At 40.6% G+C, this 24,183-nt stretch overlaps 1 protein-coding gene across 1 annotated transcript in view; it reads right to left on the reverse strand.

Moving 5' to 3' along the window:
* Positions 1–1,965: 1,965 nt before the first annotated feature.
* The window catches only part of HIF1A (hypoxia inducible factor 1 subunit alpha), a 34,642-nt gene continuing 12,424 nt past the window's right edge, over positions 1,966–24,183 (reverse strand). The window contains exons 2-15 of the mRNA XM_054286682.1: positions 20,331–20,521; positions 19,255–19,400; positions 19,076–19,160; positions 15,764–15,876; positions 14,531–14,733; positions 12,790–12,896; positions 12,456–12,603; positions 11,347–11,567; positions 10,882–11,162; positions 10,242–10,364; positions 9,618–10,030; positions 8,710–8,818; positions 5,899–6,025; positions 1,966–5,744 (exon numbers count right to left, since the gene is read on the reverse strand). Coding sequence (XP_054142657.1) covers positions 5,593–5,744; positions 5,899–6,025; positions 8,710–8,818; positions 9,618–10,030; positions 10,242–10,364; positions 10,882–11,162; positions 11,347–11,567; positions 12,456–12,603; positions 12,790–12,896; positions 14,531–14,733; positions 15,764–15,876; positions 19,076–19,160; positions 19,255–19,400; positions 20,331–20,521 — 2,419 coding nt within the window. The 3' untranslated portion in view covers positions 1,966–5,592. The remainder of the gene's footprint in view (positions 5,745–5,898; positions 6,026–8,709; positions 8,819–9,617; positions 10,031–10,241; positions 10,365–10,881; positions 11,163–11,346; positions 11,568–12,455; positions 12,604–12,789; positions 12,897–14,530; positions 14,734–15,763; positions 15,877–19,075; positions 19,161–19,254; positions 19,401–20,330; positions 20,522–24,183) is intronic.

The raw sequence follows: 24,183 nt of genomic DNA on the forward strand, positions 1-24,183 counted from the left end.
CTACTGGCGCATGCCTCCTGCTTTCAGACCTCCCAGCAAGCACAAATTTTGCAAAAGCTTTTTAATCTGTGCAGGAGGAAGTGGCATTGATTTAAGGGGACAGCAGGAGTCACAGGTTCTTGAGATATTTGTGTGTACTGACAGCAACTGAGATCACCTGGAGACACGGCCGTGGATTCAAATGAGTTTGTGTTTTGTTACTAAGGGCATTCCTGGTGTGATTAATCAAAGAGGCTCCATAAATGTCCTCTGTCCCTCTGGCTCTGTAGCTGTTGCTCTCTCTTTGGCTTCTTCCAGGAAAAGCTACTCCATCTCCATATCTGACTTGTTAAATTGTATGTTTGACCTCTTGTTCACACTCTGCTTAACTCAGATGGAATAACCACATGTGAATAGGATTCAGCTTATATATAAATATGATCTATTTATATTATTTGTATGTAAAACATACATTTTGTATTAAATATAATAATAAAATATATTATATCTATATCATTAAATATAATATATAATATATATATAATATATTTAATGCAAAATGTATGTTTTTGGGACTGTGACCATGTCTGCTTGATGCCCAAGTTTCTGTGGGCAGGAAAGTCTCAAGCCTGCAAGGAGTCTGTTACTCTGCACAATGGTTTAGTTCACTTTTAAGTCACCTCCACCTTTTACAATAGGGAAAAGGGATGGACAGAAAGATCATAGATGTCACAAATTAGAAACAAACCCTCTCTTTTATTGAATTTTATACTGGTACACAATCAAAAAGAAATACAGTCACAAGTACGTCAAAATGTTTCAAGAGAAATATCAATTGCAATACGTTGTACTTGGTTCCAAAAAAGAATTCCATTAAAATATACCACTTCTTCATGAGAGAATACTGCTATTATTCACAAAATCTACTGTACTGTATAAATCCAGCAGCAAACTCTTGAACTTTTTGGTAACTTGCTCAAGGTAAACAGGGAAGCAGAAGGAAAATGAGAATTCAATTCTAGAATTTGGATCAAAAATCACAGTCCTCCAGAACGGAGCTTTTCAGGGAGTTAAGTCACAATGGTATTTTTAATGAAAGCTGGATACCCAACTCGTGTGGAATTCCTATGAAAATGGACTTCCTACAAAGTCCTGGTGGTCTGTGAGCATTTCTTTTCATGCTGGACAGTTACAGTTTGAGCAGTGTGCCTTAGTGCAGTGACACTGGGGTGAGATGTGTGCTCAGGTCAGGAGCAGGGCAGCAGGGGAAGGGGACAGAGGGCTGACAGGGACAGGATGCTCCCAGGTCCCACCCCACTGTCAGGAAAGGTTCACTCAGCAGTGAACAGGGAGAACACTTGCCAACAGACACTGCCTTTAGCTGCCAGTGCTTAGCTGTTTAATTAAACAGCTCTTGAAGTAATGAAACATTACTATTAAATATGCAGTAGTTTAACCTGTAATCATCAGAATTACCTGACCCAACAGTTGAATTTCATTGGAAGCAGAGCTGATCATTCCATCCAAACTAAGCTTTGAAGTCCTTAAAACCCTCATCAGTGTTATGTGTAAATGGTTCTTTTGGGCCCTAATCTGTGATTCTTTAATTCAGTAATTACTTTGGGAGAGTTTAATGTGTGTACACAGATACTATTAAGTTTTGTTTCTCAGGTAAGTTGTTTCCATTTCACCCAAAGGCTTTCAAAGGTCACCAAAGTCCAAACCAGTCTCACTAGGTGGAAGGTATGTTAGCAAGAGGTACTTTGGACTTCAGGCTACCTTCATCTACTCATATCTTACACCCAAGATAAGTTACTGCACACCCTATGTAAGTGATTTCTGGGGAATTACAGCTGCAGTTAATTGTAACTACTTTCAGGTAAAGGAAGGAATTAGATCATCATAAATACTACTTTAAAAATTCCTTTACCCTTTAACAAATCATCACTGCTGATGATGAAAACATCAATAAAATCTGTATGTGCCCTGAAGAAGGCCTGGCTTGACTACTGCTGTAGTCAGGAAACCTGGAAGGTAACTGTTCTTCTCCTCAGTTTACCATTTTCACATAATTAGCATGCTCTATATACAGGAGACAATATTGTATTTACCCAGTTTATTCTTTGCAACAAAGAATAAATCACAGAATGACTTGGGTGGGAAGGGACCTTAAAACCCACCTAGTTCCAACATCCTGCCATGGGCAGGGACACCTTTCACTATCCCAGGTTCCTCCAAGCTCCATCCAAGCTGGCCTTGGACACTTCCAGGGCTGGGTTATCCACACCTGCTCTGGGAAACCTGTGCCAGTGCCTCACAATCATTAATTTCCTCATCATTTCTAATATAGTGTCTCAACATTTTAAAAAGCCAGCAAGTTGGTAAAGAAAGCATGCAAGAAGAACACTAAGAAAACACTTAGAAAGCTGTTTATTCTAGAAGCTTGTACTCCAAATTAGCTCTAGCATCAGACTGTGTGTTCCTGGAGTCTAAAGAGACCAAAACCAAAAAGTTTACCTGAGTACCTGGGGGGGAACATTAGTAAAACAGAAATTTTTAAACAAGCAACTGAAAGGTGAACTAGGTTTTGCAAACTGGCATCTGCATTTAGCAAAGCTCTTACAAGGCCAGAGCAATTACTGCTCCTTTTCTGTACCTTGTTCAGTGTCTTTAGGAGGCTTGGGGGGATTTTGTCAGGTTATTTTTCCCCTACAGTAAACCAATACAGCTCCAGCAGTTCATCACAGTAATCAAAATATTATTATTATGCATACTAAATGTTATTATGCATAGTAAAAAATGTTAGAATCAAGACTTTTAGGTGAAACATAGCTGAGTTAAATCCACAGCTGCTGTTACTAAGATCAGAGATGATCAAGGACAGGGTGGATGGGGCTCTGAGCAACCTGATCTCATGGAATGCCCAGGACAGGGCTGTGGGAACAAGGTGATCTTCAAAGTCCCTTCCAACCCAAGCCATTCTCTGACTCCAGTGGGCTCATGACCATAAATCATATGGGGCACTTCAGTCTTCCTTCTCTTCTTAACACAGATCTTATTTTGAAAACTTTCTGCCCTTTTAGTGCACTGAAGAGGACCTGACAGATCCAAAGAGGTCAGGCTCCTCCAAAACACAGCCAAGAGAGCAGCAGAACACCTCTGACCTGTCTCTTCGAAGTGCAAAGGGATAATCCCCCCCAGGCCAGCTCAAAGTCTGGTGGGGCAGTTCAAAAGCAGAACCCAGCTGCACTTTTCACCTGCCTGCAAGACTCCCACGGAAACTCCACATCAATCTATGCAGGGCTAAAGCAGGAGGGAGGCCCTAAACAGCAGGGGCTTAACCCAACTTCACTATTTAAACCTCCTAACTGCTGACAGAGGAAAACATGTCATGGAAAGAATGCCAGCCCAGACACAGCAGGCAGGGAGGAGCTCTGCTGCTATTAGCCATTAAAAATGCATTAAAAATGTTCACTAGTGAAAATATTCTCTGCATGGAGCTGCAGATGACTGCCTCACCTTCTCCTCTCTGTGCAGCTTCTACTCAAAACTTTATCAAGTGTGCAACTATCTTCTGCTGCCAGTGCCTTATCATTTTTTGTTAATAGTGTCCTTTTAATTTCACAGAGTTGTGGCAGTTTGGAAAGTGCTCCTTTCAGTGAAACAGTAATTTTAGAGAACAGGCTATGCTTACATACTATGACATTGATTTCAAAACAGTGCAATGAAAACAAAAAGTTTACAACACAAAACCAAAGTAAATCCTGTGACACTCCACAACTGATTACTTATGTTGAGATAAGTTTTGTAAAAATAGTTTGGAGAATGCACAGAATATCTTGACCATATTTACACAACACAGGGTTACCAGTAGCATTGTGTTTTATGACAGCAAAATGAGGAAAGTCACTGGGTCAACAGCACAAATGTGTGGAATAACTTTCATCAAGTACCAGCTTAATTTTTTAATAATGGAATTTTGTGATAGAAATCCATCTCAGACCAATCACCCCTGTCAATTTTACCATTTCCTGCTTTCCTGTGTTACCTTGATAAAGCTTCCAGAGACAAGCCTTTAAGCTGTTCATAAAGATGAATTCTTTCTGCTCTAAAGTAAAACAAAGATGCTGCCTCCTTGCTGCCAGGTTTGCTCACTGCTGTGATTACAGGTTGAGAAGTGTAACGTCTTTGGCGAGTGGTACAACACTGTCTGGGAGACTTCAGGACTGAACAGGCTCAAAGAATGAATGCAGAGATGTTACAATCAAAAGAAGGAAGCAGTAGTTTCCAATCAACTCTAAGTTAAAAAGGGAACACGGATGAACAATAACCACTAACAAAAATATAAATTATCTCATTTCTCTCAGATAACACACTCCCCAAGGGGGCCTGGTCCACATATAGTTTATTGATGTAAGAAAACAATACAGTTAGTGTTAGATCCAACCACAAAGAGCAAAAAGAATGAGTGAATGAAGGTTTTGTACAGTACATATAGGAAAATAAGATGTTTGTGGCAACTATATATTTCTAAATAAAAAGGCTTCTAAATATATTCAAGTTATTGAAATCTACATGAAAACATATGGATGTTAATAGCAACAAGGTGCATAAAACCAAAACATCAAAATATTGAGCAACTCAATGATGTACTAGATAAAAGTTTGCTAACAATGCAAGATGTTTTACAATCTGCTTGAAATATCACCTATACCACACAGGGTAAGCTGAACATTTAGATTTAAGATCATACACAATATTAGCATTAACTTCAACAACTACAGGCAGGGATTTTTTTTTAAGCTGGCAAAGTGACTACTTTAAGAACATCAAACTTTCTCTAAATTGAGAACGTATCCAAAGAAAATGCTGCTAGCCCTTTCCAGATAAAGCCTTTCCTTTGACTAACCACACCCACTGAAGTCAAAAGCATGAGACAGCATTTGAGAACAATTTATATTACAACGTGACTAAAATAATGACATAATCCAGGTTTAAACATGTTTTCATAGGCAAACAAAAGATTCTTCTTAAAAACTAGTTTTTATAAATGCAGAATATATTGCATGAGGAACTGCTGGTATTTTTTAAGAAAATATATTGTGCGATTGTGGCTACAATGCACCGCTGCAAAGCATTGTTGTTTCTTATAAAAACTATTAACATAAAAAACTTACTTGAACATAAAGAGTAAGAGAGCACAAGTCTTCCAACTACCTATGAAAAGCAGGATGGAAGTATTGCCAGTTTTTCCTGTGTTGACATTTTACTAATGATAAGTTTTGGTGACCAACTCCCCAGCCAAAAAATAAATATTTTTTTCTTAATCAGGTGCATATTTCAAAGCTGCTATTGCAAGTGTGTTTTAAATGTAATGGACTTAAAAGTGTATGTACCAAAGAATTATAAAAATGCACTAGAGTTTGAGTTATTGTTACATAAAGAACATATTAAAAAGACTGTCAAAATAAGTAGAAAGGGGATCAAAACTGAACTAACTGAATTAGTGCAGTACTGTAGCCAGGCTTCTAAAATCAGATATAGAAAATATAAATAGACTGCTTTAGGTGATGATTCACCAGTGTCCAAAAAAGGAGCAAGTTTTGTGAAAGCTCAGTTAACTTGATCCAGAGCTCTGAGCAGTTCTTCCCCCTGTAGCAGGTTTCTGTTGCCCTGTATGGGAGCGTTTACTTCGCAGTCGTAACTCGTGAGTTGGGGGAGTCCACTCTCATCCATCGACTGCCCTAGAAGTTTACTTGCTATGTCTAAAGAGGGAGGGGAAGGAGAAAAATGCACTTTATTCACCATGCTTAACCTCTCCTAGAGCTGTTCACAAGGAGCTTTGGATAGTTTTGGAGTCTCTGTTCTCTTTCACACAGCCCCCTCCACCCCCTGTGCCTAGGAAAGGAAGATACCAACCAGTTGATAGTAGAATGATTGTCTTTTGCTCCACTCCACTCTGACCATTTGTTTTGCATCCCTTTACACGTTTCCAAGCAAGTGATGCATTTCCTCCACGGTCACCTGTCTGCTGGAATAAAGACCCCTAGAAAGAAATAAAATTCATCTCCTTTAGTGAATATTATAGCTTTATAACCCTCCACATCCCTCTTCCAAATTAGCAGTTCATGTCACTCAGTACTAATATGGTATTGTTACAATTTGAAGTGGATTTGGTTCAGAATATGGGGAGAAATATATTTCCAAGTACACTAACTTGAACATTATTTAACAGAAAACTGAATCAGGTTTCAAGACCTGACTTCCCTTAGAGAAAACAATTACAAAATCCCGGTTATCATCAGGTACCAGGTTCAAGATTAGCGTGTACATGTACACAAACACACCCATTTAATTACCACTGCTCTGGGGTGAGTAAGCATCAGGTTTTCACTGCAGTCTCTAATGGCTTTCTGCACTGGAATTAACAGTGTAGGCAGGAGAGTCAGGAGCCTGAACAGGTTGATTCTATCTACACATTTAGGATGTAAATTCTGCTTGCATTCCAGTTATTGCCACCAAGCCACCCAACCCAAGCCTTGTGAAAAATGCAGTGCCACACCAGTCTAGTGCAGATATGGCTCCTTAGCATATTGTTTTGACAGCAGAACAGAAGATATGGAGATTAGGAAGCTGTAAGAGATTCATGTAATTGGGATAAGGAAGAAGAAGCTGCCACTGAAAGAGATGGGATGGAAAGAAAAAGCACCATCTTAGTATCAAGCCTGCTGGCAAAAGTACTTGAATCTGCAAAGTTTGGTCTTGTTAGTGACACTGACTGCTGCAAAAAGAGGAGAAGGTATTTCACAACACTGCCATTTCCCTCAAAATAGTGAGGAACATATGTTTGCAGGTTAGAAAACACCTGTGTAAGTCAAGGGAGCAGCTGTGTAGTAGAAGTTATAGTTAACTCAGAGCTGCAGTTCCTAGTGAGATTAGTCACCTACACTGCTGCTGCTGCTGCTTATTTTTTAACCAAGAATGCATTCCAGCCCTACATGTTAAGAAAGATTTGGCTTGTAACTGTTGCAGTGTAATGATTTATATAATTATGTTATAACCTCACTATAACACAATATTTTATAATCTTACTGTATCTTGTCTTTGTCTAATTCTCCCGTTTTCTTAGGAAGCTAAAAGTAGTATTTTACTTTGGTCTTCACTTATTTTCACTCTTTGCAAAATACATCACACTTCTCTGGAGCTAAAAAGTTGTGGCAAGTGTTTGTACAGCCCTAGAACAGCAATTCTAAGCCTGGATTTAACATCATTTTTCTTCTGCTTGTGTGAAAGGCCTGTATATCCTCCCAGAAATCCATTGTGGAGAGAGAAGCCAAACAACAAAAGCACTTCTTAAAATAACTCCACTAAAACCCAGCTTCATGGAAATTCAGCTTCTGACTCTGAGAAACCATCACAATATTTGTAACACTTTTGTCAGATACAGACAAAAGAAAAAGTTTAGCAAAAGATGAAGTCTGAACCTGTAAGCATGAAACTGGCACTAAGCACAGAAGCCTGAATACTATTCCAGCAGTTCACACTGAACTGCTTGTGTTCTGTGCATTTAATAACATTCCATACTGTTTTGAATATTTTACCAGCAAAGCTATGAGCTGTAGCACCCTTGCATGAGAAAAGGGCAGTGGAAAGCAATAACCTTTCTTGCAGAGCTGTGAATTCTTACAGGGCTTCTGGAAGCAGAACAACGTGCATGGAAATGCAAAGCATTTAACAAATGAAAGCCACCACAGAGAAATGGCATAGAAAAACTGATTTGCCTTATGCCCAGCCTGGAATGCTAGAACAGGAGTAAGGAGGGTTCAGAGGAAAAATAATCCTGCACTGTAAGATAGGGTAGATGACTACAACTAGGAGGTGGCCCAGTAGAGAAACAAAAAAGCTCAAAGGCTACATTGCCATACAGGAATTAAGACTAAGACTTCTTAAAACTTGACAAGTGGGAATTTGCACTGAAGATGAGAGAGAACAGTGTGCAATGGCAAAGCTCAAGGTTTCAAAATACTGAGAATTGACAGTGAGACACAAAGATTATGGAGACAAGGAACCCGTGCAGAAAATAACAAGCTGGACAACCCCCAGTAAAGTGACACAAATCTAGGACAGTCTATAAAGTTTCTTTTGAATAGCAGGGACAGATGAGGATGAGCTACTCCCAAGTGCCCACACTAATACTAGAGAGAGCATGCATGAAGGGAGTGGCAGTAATAGACATCAGCCAGGTTATTATAGGAGCTCTCTTCCCTCACAGTTCAGATGGTCTTATCTGATTAAGCAAAGGAATCTCAGACCCAATGGAAAAATAAAAGCATAGGAAGAAGCATAAGAACACTAATCTTCAGTGTTGACAAATGTGAAAACTGAGTTTGAATTCAAAAGTTAAATAAGTACAGCAATTACACATTTAAATGTGATGTCTTACACTTGTGCATATTCTACTAAAGAAACACATATGTTCACAGAAGAGTATCTTCTATCTAATCAAGAAATGCCTGGGTGTAGAGGGCACTTTTGAAAAGTTGACAGTAAAAGAGAACAAAAAGTGGAGTATCTGCATATATATATCCATTAAAATTTCATTATCAATTATCTCTCATCCCAAGATTCCAGTGCTTACCAACAGCTTAACTCAGGAGTCTGCACTGATGCCTCATTTCAGAAATTGCAAGGTTAAAAGTGAATATTTTAAAATGGTAAAACAAAACTCACAATTCCAACTGCCTGAAAAAGTGAACCATCATGTTCCATTTTTCGTTTTCTCTGAGCATTATGCAAAGCTAGCATCTTTGGATTTAGTTCTTCATCCAGTGCAGTAGATCTAAGAAAAATTGATTCAGGCTGTTAAGACGTTTCTACTTTCCTTGAGCCATTCTTCTTTCGTGGACACTTTTATATACAACATCACAGAATTTATGAGCTCCACTACTTTTTGTTCATAAATTGACTTATTTCAACAATCATTTTCTATGAGCATAGCAAATATTAGCCTTTAATCTTGCTGTGAAGCTCAGAATGAGTTTTAACAAAAATTTTTAAATCTGCAGAAAAAAAGCATAAAAGTTCAGCAGTTCACTATCAACAGAAAAAAGGGAAGGAAGGGCGAGGAAAAGTCTATTTCTATGTACAGATAAATCTTTGACATATCACAAATCTCATGTTTGACTTAATATACTTTTCTGTTGTGACAAATATGTACTACAGGCATCACAGACCATCACAAAACACATTTAGTTTGAAAAGCAATATCTATTGTAGATATCTGTACATCTGATATCTGCAGTATCTGTAGCACAGACTGTAGCTGCCTCTTGCCTCTAACACAGTGGACAAGGAAAGCACCAGAAACATTGTGTGGGTGTAGCTACCTGAATTGCCTGCGTTTTTATAAATGCTGCACACCAGGTACAAGAGTAGAATAGAATTTTTACATGAGGTGCTTAGGTAAAGGCTACCATGAAATTACCTTTAGGGGAGTTTACTATTAAAAAAGGACTCATTTGACATGTCCAAATTTAAATGTCTGTGAAGAACGCTGAGGATGAACACACAACAGCTGGCAGAACTTATATCTAATTCCTGGAACAGACACCAGAGCTTAGGCTGCACTTTTAAAATACCTGTCATTGAGAGTGACTGTTAGCAAGCTGGGTGCTCCTGGAGAAGGCTTTTCCCCCTGCTCCACCGCTCCCTTCCCTGCCCTGATGGGCGAGGCAGTTCGACTCCTGCTCCCCGCGTAGGGCGAGGCGGGGGCGCTGCCGGGCTCGGGGCCCCCGCGCGGGGGCGAGGAGGGGACCACGATCGGCTTCACCTCGTCCCCACATTCCTGTGGCTTCAGCTTCACCTCCTCGGGGCTGCCCCCGCCTGCCTGGCCCTGCTGCTGCTGCTGGAACAGGGGGATGCTGCTGCCTGCACTCTGCGAGCTGGACGAGCTGCTGCTCTCCAGCGGGGACAGCTGATCGAAGGAGCGCAGCTGGAAGTCGTCGTCCATCGGGATGTACGGAGCCAACATCTCTAAATCTAAATCGGTTTCCTGGAATGGACAAGAGGGGGAACTTAGTGTGGAAGAAACCTCAGTTATGACTTCATCAAGGCTTTTCCTTTTACAAAATCCTTACAAATTTTTTTTAATGTTTTAATCAAAATATTACATAAAAAGGGAAGGAGGTGCCTAAAAACATATAAAAAGAAAATAATTACACTCAAAATTCTTTATCATCTTATTCTAAGTTACTGTACATTACCTGAGTAGAGAATGGATTTTTTGCTTCCGTATCTATGGCAAAGAGTTTCTCCACTAATTCCAGTTTGAATTCACTGGCCATATCATTATCCACATCAAAGCAGTAGTCGTTGGGACTACTGGGCTGTGAAAACATTTTGAACACAGTTTTAGGGTTCTGTCACTGCATCACTTGGCATTGTTACCTACAGATTCTCTGCAAAATGTTCTAATGTAGAAACTAATCCCAAGCTGTAGCTGCACAAAATTAAAATGAGAAAGGAAAACTCTTACATTTATCTGTATACACTCAAATTTATCCCACCAGAGAAGCACTTGCTTAACTGAAACTTGTTACTCTGCAGTAATTCACTGCAAATACTTTGCTGTTTAGGGAAGCTGTGTCTGAACTAACTGAATGAAAAAGATCAATCCCAAGCTCTCCTTATTTCTGTCAGACAGTATTGCAGACATTTGCAAGACTCACTTTAATGAAAAGATATGACAATTTCTCAGTTTCCTCAGATCATGGTGTGAGCTTAAGTCATAAGTTAGAATTAATTTCCAATTCCTGTCCTGGCTGCATCCTTTAACAGATCTGCCCCACAAGGCCCAACAGCACATCCATTTCAATGACAGCACATCCAAATGACAAAACTCACCTCAGGTGAACTTTGGCTGGTACTTGCATCAGAAGGGCTGGTTGGTTGTTCTTGCACCTGAGGCATGGTAAAAGAAAGTTCGAGTGGCTCTGTGTTTGGCTCCAGCTTTGATACAACTTCTCTATTGAGTGCAGGATCAGCATTGCTACGAAGTGGCTTTGTAGTTTCAGAGGCAGGTAGTGGGGACATTGCCATATTTATATTCTGCAATTTCTCACTGGATGAGGGGAGCATTACATCGTTATACAAAGGAACTTCATCACATTGTTGTTCATCAGACTCTATAAAAATTAAAAGAAACCATCAACCTAAGTAACAGTACTGTGTGTGTCTGTGGACCTCATTAAATTGAAACAGCAGCCGAAATACCACCAGGCAAGTGGTACTGGGAGGTTAGTTTATGAAATCTACTATAAAAAGTAACTTTGCTAATCAACATGCTCTCCAATTTAAACACACACCCACCATTACTGCTGAAATCTAGAGAGATAATTGTGTCTCCAGCAGCTGGGGCTAGCACAGTTAAAGCATCTGGTTCCTGTTTAAGTTTTTCAAATAGGCTGTTGGTATCATCCAGGTCATCTTTACTGAATATTTTGGTCATTTTCATGTCAGGAGACTCCACTGGTTTCAGCATACACTCAGTTTGTCCAAGGGAAAAAATTAAGTCCTTCTGAACAATTCCACTGTCAGACAGAGAAGAAGATGACTGTTAAAGAACAGCTAAAAGGAATAAGTTCTGGCCTAATAGCTTTGTAGGTTGAAACCCACCCACTCTCCCCACCCAAAAACCCCAAACCAAAACAAACAAAAAACATCCCACCACACATATCCCACAAAATTACCAGGATAAGAGCTTTAAGAATTTATTTTGTTACTCATTCTTTCCTCAAAAGTAACAGACAAAGAAAGCACTAATTGTGGTGCAATCATAAAAAAGCAACAAACATAAACATGCTTTTCTGAAAGAACTCAAAAAGGAAAAGATTTTTTTAAAAAAGGAAAAAAGTTAGATATTTCCTAAACTGTTTTTCTTTGTTTTAAATGAATGTGCAAAATCTTGATAGACTTATACTAGGACATTCACTGAAGTATTGAAAAACTAATTTAGGATTATTAGACATTTGCAGAAGAATATTCAACCAGTCTGCCCTGAGCTGAAGTTTTCAACTAAAAGAGGAGTTCTAAAGAAGAAAAAGATAGATGGGATTGAGAATGACACCACTACTGCTGCTCCGACTCCATGACAAAGTTATTGGTGGAATTAACTGCTCCAGACGTGGGACAAAGATTAGAGAGTTGTCTAAAATGCAAATGCTCAAATTCTTCCAATCATACAGAAGAGGCTGGTACTACACTCATTTGTCTGCAGAGATCATCTACTGACATTATTAGACCAAAAAAGCATTTTATTCTCAAATACAATTTCTAATCCTAGGACTGGCAGTATTCTAAGAAAAATTTCACTGGTAGGGACAGTAACATCATAACACACTCAGCAGGGGACCAGTGCCATCACTGGCACTGGTCTTCACCAAAAATAATGACAGAACACTGAAGTCCACTCAACTTACCTCAACACATAGTTCACACACACTATGCACTGTGGCTGAGAATTCTTAGTGTTGTATATAACAGTTGCTTGAGTTTCAACCCAGACATAGCCACCTTGTTTGGCCAGCATTCTGTACTGTCCTGTTGTCACCTGCCCTTTTGTGAACACTGAAAGCAGAAAGAACACCAGCTTCAATTACAGGCAGAGAAACCCCACAAGAACTGTTTGAGGTGAGTATTCATTGCAGATTCCTATCTGCAACTAAAAGAAAGCCCTTGTTCTTCTGCTGCTTTCCCCCAGGGCTGTCTCTCATCTCCTGTAGTTTGAGGGCTTTAAATTCAGTTTTCACTTACTGTCATGGTGTGTTTTGGTCAGATGATCAGAATCCAGTGCGTGATAGTACTCATAGATTGAGCGACCCAGGAGCTCCTCTGGCTCATACCCCATCAACTCTGTAATTCTTTAAAACAAGGGAAAAAATTGCTATGTGAAAGCAAACACTGGCCAGCACAAACACCAGAGCATTTGGATGCTTGCATATCTAGAAAAACCTTAAGAATCACTTCCACAGATGTTAGCAGCAAATCTAGTTTACTGGAACTTTTCATTTTGAAATAAATTGCTATTTTGATGCTTCTTTAAAAGAGAAATTTCAGTAGGCATAGGATTTTACTCCTCATTGAGTATTTGTAAATCATGTAGCAGGGATAGGATTAAACAAATCCCTTCTTTTTAGACATGTTTGTCTTTTTGCTTCAAGGTAGACCAGCAACTTATAGACCAGATAAGGCAAACGTGAGAATTTAACAAAATAATAAAGATACACTTCAACAGCTTTAATCCTGCAACTTAGAGAAGCAGGAATCAGATTTACTCTTCCCACTCAAGCACTGCCTGCTTTTAAGGCAAGTGGGATTTCTTTAGTCTCTAGAGGGCAGTGCTAACCAGGGAAGTGCTTCTATTTTGCCCCATTCTAGATGCAGAAAGTGAGCAAATAAGTACCTTTTGTGTGACACCATCAGTCCTAGAAAGGTTGTTACTGCAGAGGTCAGAAATTACCATGTATCAACCTCTTCCTGCATCTAACTGCAACAACTAACTATAAATTCACTTTTGTTATAAAATAAAGGAAATGGGTAGTAACAAATGACACCAAATTAAAAACAAACAAAAAAATGAAACAAACCAACCCGAAACAAAAAAAACTTGAGCTATTTCCTTCATTTGCATTTATCAAATTTATCAAGCTAAGTTCCCAGAGGATAGGAAAATCAGTCTGATGTCTGACTACACCCCTGATTTGCACCAGAACACAAAATCTCATTTTTCAACAGCAGATGTATTGCATTAAAAGTACAGCTGAACATCTGGGGTTTTTTTTGACAGAAGAAAGCAGACACTGATCCCCTGAGGAAGGGAGAGGGAGGGAAGCAGTAGCAATAAAATACATCTGACAAGTATTACACACATACTCTTTTCAGTCACCAAAATGCCCATCTTTGACAAACCTAAAATCCTGCTTTATCAGTGTCTGGAAGAATCTTCTCATTGCAATTTAAATCACTGCCAGTATAGTAAAGACCAGTTTTAAGAGGCAGTTAACTGAAGGCAAAGGATTTATTCATGGAATCCTAGAATGGCTTGGGTTGGAAGGCACCTTCAAGACCATCTTGTTCCAAACCCCTGCCATGGGCAGGGACACCTTTCACTAGAGCAGGCTGCTCAGAGCTCCATCCAGCCTGGCCTGGAACACCTTCAGGGATGGGGTAGCCACAGCTCCTTGCCAAGAATTTCTTCCTAATATCTAATCTAAACATGCCCTCTGTTTACAACCATGGTCCTGTCACTGTCTGCCTGTATAAAAAGTCCCTTTCCCTTTTGTTATTCCAAAGTGATAATCCTGCATCCTCCTTAGATCTAAAAATCTGGCTTTTAAAGCATCCTGATCAGTTAGGAAAAGCCCAAAGCATGCCATCAATGATTGCATTGTCAAGATAAATCAAATTATTGAGAAAACAAACACTAGCCAACATATCCCAGCCCTGCAAATCTTTCAACGGAATGATTTTTTACAGCATAAATCACACCCATTACCTTTCATCACAATAGGAAAATTTCATATCCAGACTGTGACGACTGAGGAACGTTTTACTGTCCAGGGGGACCTCAATGTTTGATGGGTGAGGAATTGGTTCACAGATCAACACCAGGCAGGTCATGGGAGGCTTTTTGTAGCCGCAGTGGGTCTGGTTCCCACACGTGTCGTACACACGGATGTGGCCAGTGCAGTGCAGCACCTGCAGGGGAGTTGGGGTTTGGAAAGAAACAAGGTTTGCTCTGTCTGAAAACACAATCCTATTTCCACCAGCACACCCAGAGCCAAGTCCTTCCCCATCCCACCCCTCAAGGGAGGGCTGGAGGAGAGCAGTGTCCTCCTCCTCCTCACCCCACACTGCTGGGATGGGTTCACAGCCCAGCTCCTCCCTCAGCAGCAGCAGCCATTGCTGCATTTCTGTGAGCTCTTCTCTCCAGTCACTGTAATGACACCTCTGATGAGCAGCTGCCTCAGCAAAAGGCATCCACAATTTAAATCCTAAAGTTATGGTAATAGTAGAAACCCCCATTTTAGATATTCTGCAGAGCTGATGACACAGATCAAACACATTCTTCAATAGACAGGAACTTTTGCATTTTGTGGGGTTTTCTTTTAACCATTCTGAAGCAGAAATAGCTCACAGAGAGCAGCAAAGAAGTTGTTTGATCTAGAATAATCAAATTCAAATCATAAAAGAGAACTGTGAGCCATAATCCACTGGATACAGTAAAAGGTTACTTTGTCCAGAGGAGAAAATGCATTCACTGCAGAAAGTTATCAGGCTGGCCTCTTTTTGTTCCAACTGTTACAAAAGGGAGAGCCAGCAGCTTCAAAAGAATGGCATTGAAGTCCTTCAGAGAGACCTCAACTATCACATTTTCAGTGACAAATCAAAAGAAATCAGGGATCAGCATAAGTGATGTCAAGTGCTTTTTTCCCAGAGAAGGCTTTATGCAAACATATTTGGTAATTATGTTTGTAAGTAAATGACCTCTAATTTAAAAAGGAAAATTCATTAAAAGAGTTTTGAAAAACTAATTTTAAAACACTGTTTCAGTTACCTCTGTGATGTAGTCAGCATTAAAATTCAGCATAATGAAGCAGAATTATTAAATTATAAAGTACTTAGTGAAATTCAAGCTCGTTACATGAAGCAAAAATGTTGAAATACAGTGTCATGACATCTGAAGAGGAAGCTGCAAACTATGCAAATATTTCTTTGCATTAGTTACCTTCCATGTAGCAGACTTTATATTCACTGTTCTTCCCCTGCTAGTCAGTGTGCACTTCATTCTGAGAAAAAAGCTGCGCTCCGTGTTCTGCTCTTTGCCCTTTTTCACAGGACCTAGCAGAAGCAAAAGCAAACCAATTCTTAAAACACTTGGACCATCTTCCAAAGGCATTAAAAAACCTCCACAAACATGTTATAGGAGTCTAAGACTAAGGGAAGACCCAAAAAAATAAACAAAGAAAATTCAAACATCTAACAGCACTTCTAATACTGGTATTTTTTTAGAGCAAGTTTTACTATCAAGTAGATTAAAAAAACCCTTAAGTTTCACAGAGTTACAGAGTGGTTTGTGTTGGAAGTGACTTTAAAGACCATCTTGTTCCACCCCTCCTGCCATGGGCAGGGACACCTTCCACTATCCCAGGCTGCTCCAAGCCCCACCCAAGCTGGCCTGAAACACTGCCAGGGATGGGGCAGCCACAGCTCCTGTGGGCACCCTGTGCCAGGGCCTCAGCACCCTCAGTGGGAAGAATTCCTCCCCAAAAACCACCTAACCCTGCCCTCTGTCAGAGAAGCCATTCCCCTTTTCCTGTCACTCCAGGCCCTTGTCCAAAGTCTCTTTCCAGCTCTCTTGGAGCCCTTTCAGGTACAGGAAGGGACTCAAAGATGTCCCCAGAGCCATTCCTTTTCCAGAGAGAACAAACCCAGCCCTCTCTCAGTCTGTCCTCACAGGAGAGGCTTTTGATGCAGCCCAGTTTCAATAATTTAGGATCAGGATTGTGCTTGTAGCCAACTCCACGTTCCCAAATTTCAGGAAAAAGGAGCAGGAAGAAAGAGAGACCAATTGGAAATTTAATATATATTAAAATTGTGACAGAGAAGAAAAACATATGTAAGAATAAGAAGCCTTGTTGAGGTGGTTTCCACTGAAATGCATCAGTAATTCACTATGAGGAGGTTCCAACCAAGCACCTTTTGGGCTCATTGCTCTTCAGGACTGCAAGTTTTTTAATTCAAAACTAACAACTCAACTGTTTCTATGCATCCAAGTATTTCCACAGTGATTTCCACTCTTGGAGTAAACAGGGACCAAGTTTTTAAACACATTATTAACATTGTTAGGAGGAAAAAAGTTGAGAAACCTTAATACAAATCAACATTGGCAGCACTTATTTTTTCCCTTGCTACCAGCAGGCTTTAAGTGAAGTTTGTGCCTGTACAGAGGAGAACCTTGCAGAGTCAATTACTAGTTATGCTCTTGTGGGCAAAGAAAATGTAACTGATGCTATCAGGAGAGCTGCATCAGCTCACAATGTGTGCAAGGAGGAAATGCAGCAGCCAGGAGAAGGAGCAGTGGAAGACTCAGTTTGCTGAGGCTTGCTGAAGAGCAAGGACCAAACCATGGCAGAGGGAGAAGTTAAAAACACATGAGCTCACTTCTGATACAATTTATACAATAATTTGCTCTCATCCTCCACAGACAATAGTAGCTATGAAATTCTTCACGGTGGCTTGCACTGCAGTCAAAATTAATTAGAAAAATGTTAAAGCCTCTATGCAAACTTGTTTATTGCTTCTAGCAGAGGCAAAGACTAAAGGGCTCAAGCATGTTTCATGCTACTTTAAAATAACCTTGATAATGGAGAAAGTGAGGGAGAAACTAAAGCAGAATTCACAGAAGCAGCAAAAATTTATTTAATTCAGTAAGTTTTAAGAGTTAAACCAATCTAGAAATTGATAGCTGAAGATCACACAACATTACTGTTACCAAGTCCTGATGCATGAGGTTCTGCTTCTAGAAGCAGCTGTAAAAGATGGAGCAACTTTCAAGTCTGATTCAGCACCAGACATTATTTTTTAAAATGGCCAGCTTTGAAAGTTTAAAAAGCAACTTCATAAAATGAGAATGCAGTTCTGTTTCTGCCAATTGCATTTATATTCACTTGCACTTGTACAGTCCCAAAGGGGAATATTTAATACTCAATTCAAAACCAAAATAATTCCACTGATGTAAGAGCTGCAGTAGAAGGCAGCCTGGGAATACCAATAAATATAAAAATGTACTATTACTACTGTAATTTAGACTTCTGTCTGCCAACGTCATTTGCAAAACAGCTTTTGTAATAATGGTTTCCAGACATCTGATTCCAGGCTGGCCAATTTAGACATGCTTGAGATGGTTTGCATAAAACTCAGTGATAGGACATTTTTAAGAATAAGCTTTTGCAACAAAAGCAGGTTTTTTACACTGCTTTGGGGAAATTGCTCCCCCATCCCCAAAATGTTAATACTGTATTCCAAAGGGGAGAAGTCTCATCTAGCCTTAGAAACATTTACAAAATGCTTACAAAAATCAAAGTCAGGCCCTTAATGCTATGGCATCTTATCAGGTCCTTTCCACTGAATTAAACAGGATGGCAACATAAGACTTAAACAAAATTTACAGTGCCACAAGAAAGCAGAGGTCAGGTTTATCAATTCACCACTATCTGAATTCAGAGTCCATATAAACCTCATTTGATGAAAGAGAAAGCAGAGGTCAGATTTTAGGCTTCTAACTACTGAGTAAAGCAGATTTGTTTGGAGACATGCAGGCTGCCAAGTCTTTATAGCCTTTATCAAATCTTTAGAAGACATAAAAGCTGTAATTCATGGGTAATTGTTAAATTTCAAAGCACACAGCACTGTAAACACGGTGTTCTGCTCCCTCAGATGGAGAAAAGAGCCAGAAATCTGTGAAAAGATACCAATTTCATGCACCAATTAAAAGGTGCAGAGAAGCATCAACCCCAAAGCCCTTTTTGGGCTGTTTAAGTATTCCCAGATCAGCATCTTGGTGTCCTAAAATTTAAATACAGTATTTTTTTTTCGTCTTGGGTATACCACCACAGATTTCTGGAAGAAAGCATTTGTTCTCAGCTGTCCTGTAAAGGCAAGGCCAGACCAAGACAAATGCACCAACTGAGCTTCTCCATGTCCCTCTATAGCAATTGCTTAAAATCATTCTCATTCAACCTACCTCTAATTTTATTCCTCTAGGCACTTATTCTTTCAACCCTCAAAACCTCCATTTCAATAATTAATTTTGTTAGATTAAAGAAATCTCATTTCTTCTATAATTAGGATATAGCCAAAACATTTTGGGGATTCCTGTTGTTAGTGTCTCTCAACAAGGTGTAATTTAAGATTTAAGAAATAAAAACATATTAGCTTTTGAACTCAACACCACTTCCTGGCAGATATCCAACTGTATTAATGCCAACAGAAACTATCCATAAGTAAATTAAATTGATTTTTTTTTCTTTTTTCTCACCATTTCTGTGTGTAAGCATTTCTCTCAGCTCCTCGTGGTCACATGGATGAGTGAAATCAAATACACTGTGCCCCGTCAACTCAAACTGCAAAAATGAACAGGTACATGGGTGTTTAACTTCACACACACAAAAATGGAGCAGCTTTTTGAAACAGTCTTAGGAAATGTCAGTATTTCACCTGAGTGAGTCCCATACACTTGTTCACGTTTTCAGACATGTAAATCATGTCTCCATCTTCAGACAGAACCATGACAAAGCCATCAAGAGCTTTCAAGTAGAAACAGTTCAGTTCCTTCTCCATTTTGGCTTCTGTCTCCAGCTCACCTGCAAGCAGCCACACATTTTTGTTTAAGCAAACACCAGCCATTCTTCACTTACCAGCAGGAATGACTTCTGGCACCAGTCTGCAAGGAGTCAATCTTGCAGGACCATCAAGGCCAGTATAACTCATTTAGATAAATGATCAGTTCAATTCTTCAGGCTCTAGTAAAGGTATCAGAAATCACAGAAAATCAGAGTGAGTAACCCTCTGTGCTGTTATGTATTAACCAATGAAACTTCCACCTTAAGGAAAAGGTCTATGTGGCTAAAAATTTATTACCCATCTCAAAAAGGCATTCTAAACTTCTCTCAGGGGCTTTCTGGGAGAGTTTTCCAACTCTGGCTATTGAAGTTACTCCTCCACACAGCAGAGGCAGACATGCATGAGCACAAATAACCAGCACACTGCCCATGGCAGGCTATCAGCCACAGGCAACACCCTGACTCAGATATTCCTGCAGTTGGAGCTGCAGACACAACACATCCTCAGCTGACTTCACCTTCAGAGGAGCACACCCCACAAACACAATTTACAAAACTATTCCTTGCAGTTTATTTTAAGAAGACACAACTCAGTCAACCTTGAACCAAGTACCTACAGTCAAGAAAGCACAGCTGGAACAAACAAGTTTAGAGGGGAAAAAGTTTAAATGAAGGAATTTAACTTTGGAGAAGGGTCAGATAAGACTGAAAAGGGCACTATAGCTGTGATGAGACAGCCAGGATCACCAGAATAGAAAGGGAAAAAATGGAATCCATTGAACAGTGGATTTTTCTTGTGTCATTGCTAACAGCTGATTTCTCCTGTAAAGCCTCCCACCCTCCCAGAACAAGAACACATCTAACAACACATTCATTTATTTCACTGCTGACAGCCCTTACGAACAGACTGCTCCTCAAGATCCCTCCCAGAGGGTGCCACGTGTCCCTTACCAGCATCCAGCAGCTTCCTCATGCGCAGGTAGCTGATGGTGAGCCTCATGATGGAGGCCTTGTCCAGGTGGGCACTGACAGTGTGGGGCAGGGGCAGCTGGTGGGCCAGCTCATAGAACACCTCCGACTCCTTGCTCCTCCTGCACCGCGCTGCGTCCCGAGACTTCTCTTTCCTGCGCTCCGAGCTAATCCTAGAGAAACAAAGTTTGGGGTTATACAGGGAACTGAGCTGTCTGGGATGTGTGGCTTTGAAACTAAGGTGCCCAGCAGCCAACTGGAAGTTGAATAAGGTTAAGATTCAGTTTAAAAGTGCAAGTTTCAGTTTAAAAAGTGCAAGTGTAATTCTTTGTATCAACTTCTGCCCCTGTTGGGCTCTGCCAGAACTAAATTCAAACGCGCAGTCTTCCAACGAGATCGGTCTTCAGAGACACTTCCATACTCAGAACTTGTGGATCTGTGCAAAAGTCCTTTTTAGTCAGCACACATGTTGTGAGAGGCACCACAAATTACAGAGCAAAACAATTCACTAGCTAATGATCCCTGGGACATAATGAACCAGATTCAAAGAATCAGAGAATGGTTTGGCTTGGAAGTGACCTTCAAGATCAACCAGTTCCAACCCTCCTGCTGCGAGCAGGGACAGCTTCCACCATCCCAGCTTGCTCAGAGCCCCATCCAGCCTGCCTGGAACACTGGAATGGGGCAGCCACAGCTGCTCTGGGCACCCTGTGCCAGGGCCTCCCCACCCTCAGAGTTTCCCAATATCTCATCTGTATCTCCTCTCTTCAGTGTTACCAAATACATACCCAAAACCCACATTTTCAGTCCTTTACCTGCTGTGGTACCCACAGTGGCAAAAACCTTGCTTAGTTTGTGCAGAAACACAGGTGTGACTGTGTTGGATGTTGGATGTGTCAGAGTCTCTTCTCCCAGCCTGGCAACCGAAGGAGTCAGAATTTTTCTGTTCTGGTTTTCAAGGTTGTTTATTTTCTGTTATCTGTAACATTCTTTCCCTGACCTGCTGAGGTCTGTTCAGCAGGTCAGTCTGTGGCACACTGCCCACCTTCAGGGTGGTGTTGTCTTTTTATACTAAAAACTATGTGTACTTTATTTACAATTATTTTCCAATACCCATCACCTATGTTAGACAGTAAGCTTCTACTCTAAACCAATCCAAAATGCCACCATCACCCAGAAGATGGAGGCTAGGAAGAAGGAGAAAGAAGGACAAGGCACAAATTCCTCCATCTTGGAACCCTGAGCCCCTGTTCTAAAAACCCCAAAATTCTACTTTTCACCCTGTGACAAACTAACTATCATTCTACTTAAACTTTTGTGGCTTATAAATCCTCATATAACACTGGTAATATTTTCCATGGGGCAAAATCAAAGGCACAGGGGTCTTGGGCTCTGTGCCAAGGTCTCTGAGCCCCCTGGCAGGGCCTCAAGCCATCCAGGACAGCCAGAGGGATGTCCTGGGTTCCAACAAGAACCCTTCCTGCTTATCCCATACTTTGAGTGCTGCCTCTTTCAGCCTCCAAATCCTGACCCTTCAAGCCCATTCAACAAATTACAGAGCAGGTCATTTCCAGCTCAATGTTCCAGCATGATGGATCATGTACATTCTCCAAGTTCATCCTTTTTTACCATCCTTACAAAGCCCACCTAACAGGTCAGACAAGCAAGGGGACTCATTTAACATGAGATATGCTGCTTTTCCACCAATCCAGAAAGTCCCTTCCCCAAAATCATTCTAAGAGTGAATCATGGAATCATCATTCTCCAGAAAAGCCTCTTCCAGAGTCTCCCCTGCACTGGAAAACAATACCTCATTCTCCTTCCACTGCCTCTGTAGACCTGCCTCATCCTGAACATGAGGTAAAGAGCAGCTCATCAAGGGAAAGCACTGGAACAGTTAAGACTGTGAGTAACAGGGAGAATTCCCCCTTTTCCCAACACCCACACCAGGTCACTTCTGCCTCATGCATTTGGTCAGATGAGTTTTGAACTAAACATTTTCACACAGGAGCTTCAAATTTTTTCACACATGCAAAGAACTCAGTGGTGCTGTGATCCCTGAGGAAATAAATGTGCTTTTATTTTTAAATTAACAATACAAAACCACACAGTATTATTGTATTAAAGTTTTCTTTTTATGCATTTAAATCTTCTGAAGGCACCCTGTCTTGATTTTGTATTCGCCTGAGATATAAAAGGCAGTTGCAGTTTGGGAATTACTTTTTTTAAGATTTCACAAGACTTAAAAGCCATCTACTACCACTGCCAAATTCACATTGCTACGTCTGTGGATCTGTGCAAAAGTCCTTTTTAGTTAGCACACATCTTGTGAGAGGCACCACAAATTACAGAGCAAAACAATTCATGAGCTAATGATCCCTGGGACATAATGAACCAGATTCAAAGAATCAGAGAATGGTTTGGCTTGGAAGTGACCTTCAAGATCAACCAGTTCCAACCCTCCTGCCATGAGCAGGGACAGCTTCCACCATCCCAGCTTGCTCAGAGCCCCATCCAGCCTGCCTGGAACACTGGAATGGGGCAGCCACAGCTGCTCTGGGCACCCTGTGCCAGGGCCTCCCCACCCTCAGAGAAAAGAGCTTCTTTCCTCTATCTGATCTGTATCTCCCTCTTCAGTGTTAGCAAATACCCAAAATCACAGATTTTCAGTTCTTTACCTGTTGTGCTACCCACAGTGGCCAAAACCTTGCTTAGTTTGTGCAGAAACACAGATGTGACAATACTGTGTTGGATGTTGGAAGTACAAATGCCTTGACACATGGGGGAAGTTTAATAATCCATGAAAAATACAGAATAAACTATCAGAATCTCTTTTACAATTACCTTCCTTTCTACCAACTTGGTAACATGTATGCCATGCCCACCATCCTCTCCTCCTACTCCTGCCACTGCCAGCAGAGAAAAACTATTTCTGTGGAATGAGAAACATTAATGGATTGACATAATAGTAATAAAGACCTTTGGAAAACTAACTTGTGGGAATTATAGTTGTAAAAAACTCTGGACTTACAATAGTCCTATTGATTCCTTTGAATACAAACCCATGTCCCTTAGAATGGCAGCCTAAAATATCTGACAATATTTCCCCATATTGAAGATTTCTTCACATTGAATTTCCCTGTGACAACAGTGTTCCTGTTGTAGTGATGGATATCTTGGTCTGAGCAGCTTGAGGCTCCTGACATACAGGTATATCTGGAAATAGCCATTACGAAAAGTCTGACCTTTAACAATACTGCAAAAATATTTTAGCTATTTAACCTGACTGATTAAATATTTATTACTGAAAACAGGCCTCAAGTACCTTTTCTCTTGGTGGAAAACCAAGGGTGGAGGGGGAAAAAACCATCTGGATTCTCTTTGTCCTCTTTGTTGGACCACAGATTTCACTGTAACTCTATTTTGCCAAAGGTATTTCAAGGTAACTGTCGTGGTTTAACCCCAGCCCACAACTGAGCACCACAAAGCTCTTTGCTCACTACCTGTCCCACCCTTGTGGCATGGAGAGAAAAACTGCAGTGAAGGTAAAACCCATGGGTCAACTTAAAAACAGTTTAAAAATTGAAACAATAATTGCAGTGACAAGGGAGACATAAAGAAAGAAACAAGACTCAAGAGAGACAAGTGATGCTGGATTGCTCACCCACCCTCTGACTGATGCCCAGCCTGTCCCAGAGCAGGGAGCAGCACCTCCCAGCCACCTCCCCCAGCTCACTCTGTGCTTTGGAATGTCTCCCTGGTCAGTCCAGGTCAGCTGTCCTGGCTGTGTCCCCTCCTGCCTTCCTGTGCACCTCCTCACTGGCACAGCAAGGGA

This window comes from Melozone crissalis, unplaced genomic scaffold (assembly GCF_028551555.1).
Source record: "Melozone crissalis strain CALT ecotype California unplaced genomic scaffold, PUWL_Pcris_2 ptg000056l_1, whole genome shotgun sequence".
NCBI classification, from domain to species: domain Eukaryota; kingdom Metazoa; phylum Chordata; class Aves; order Passeriformes; family Passerellidae; genus Melozone; species Melozone crissalis.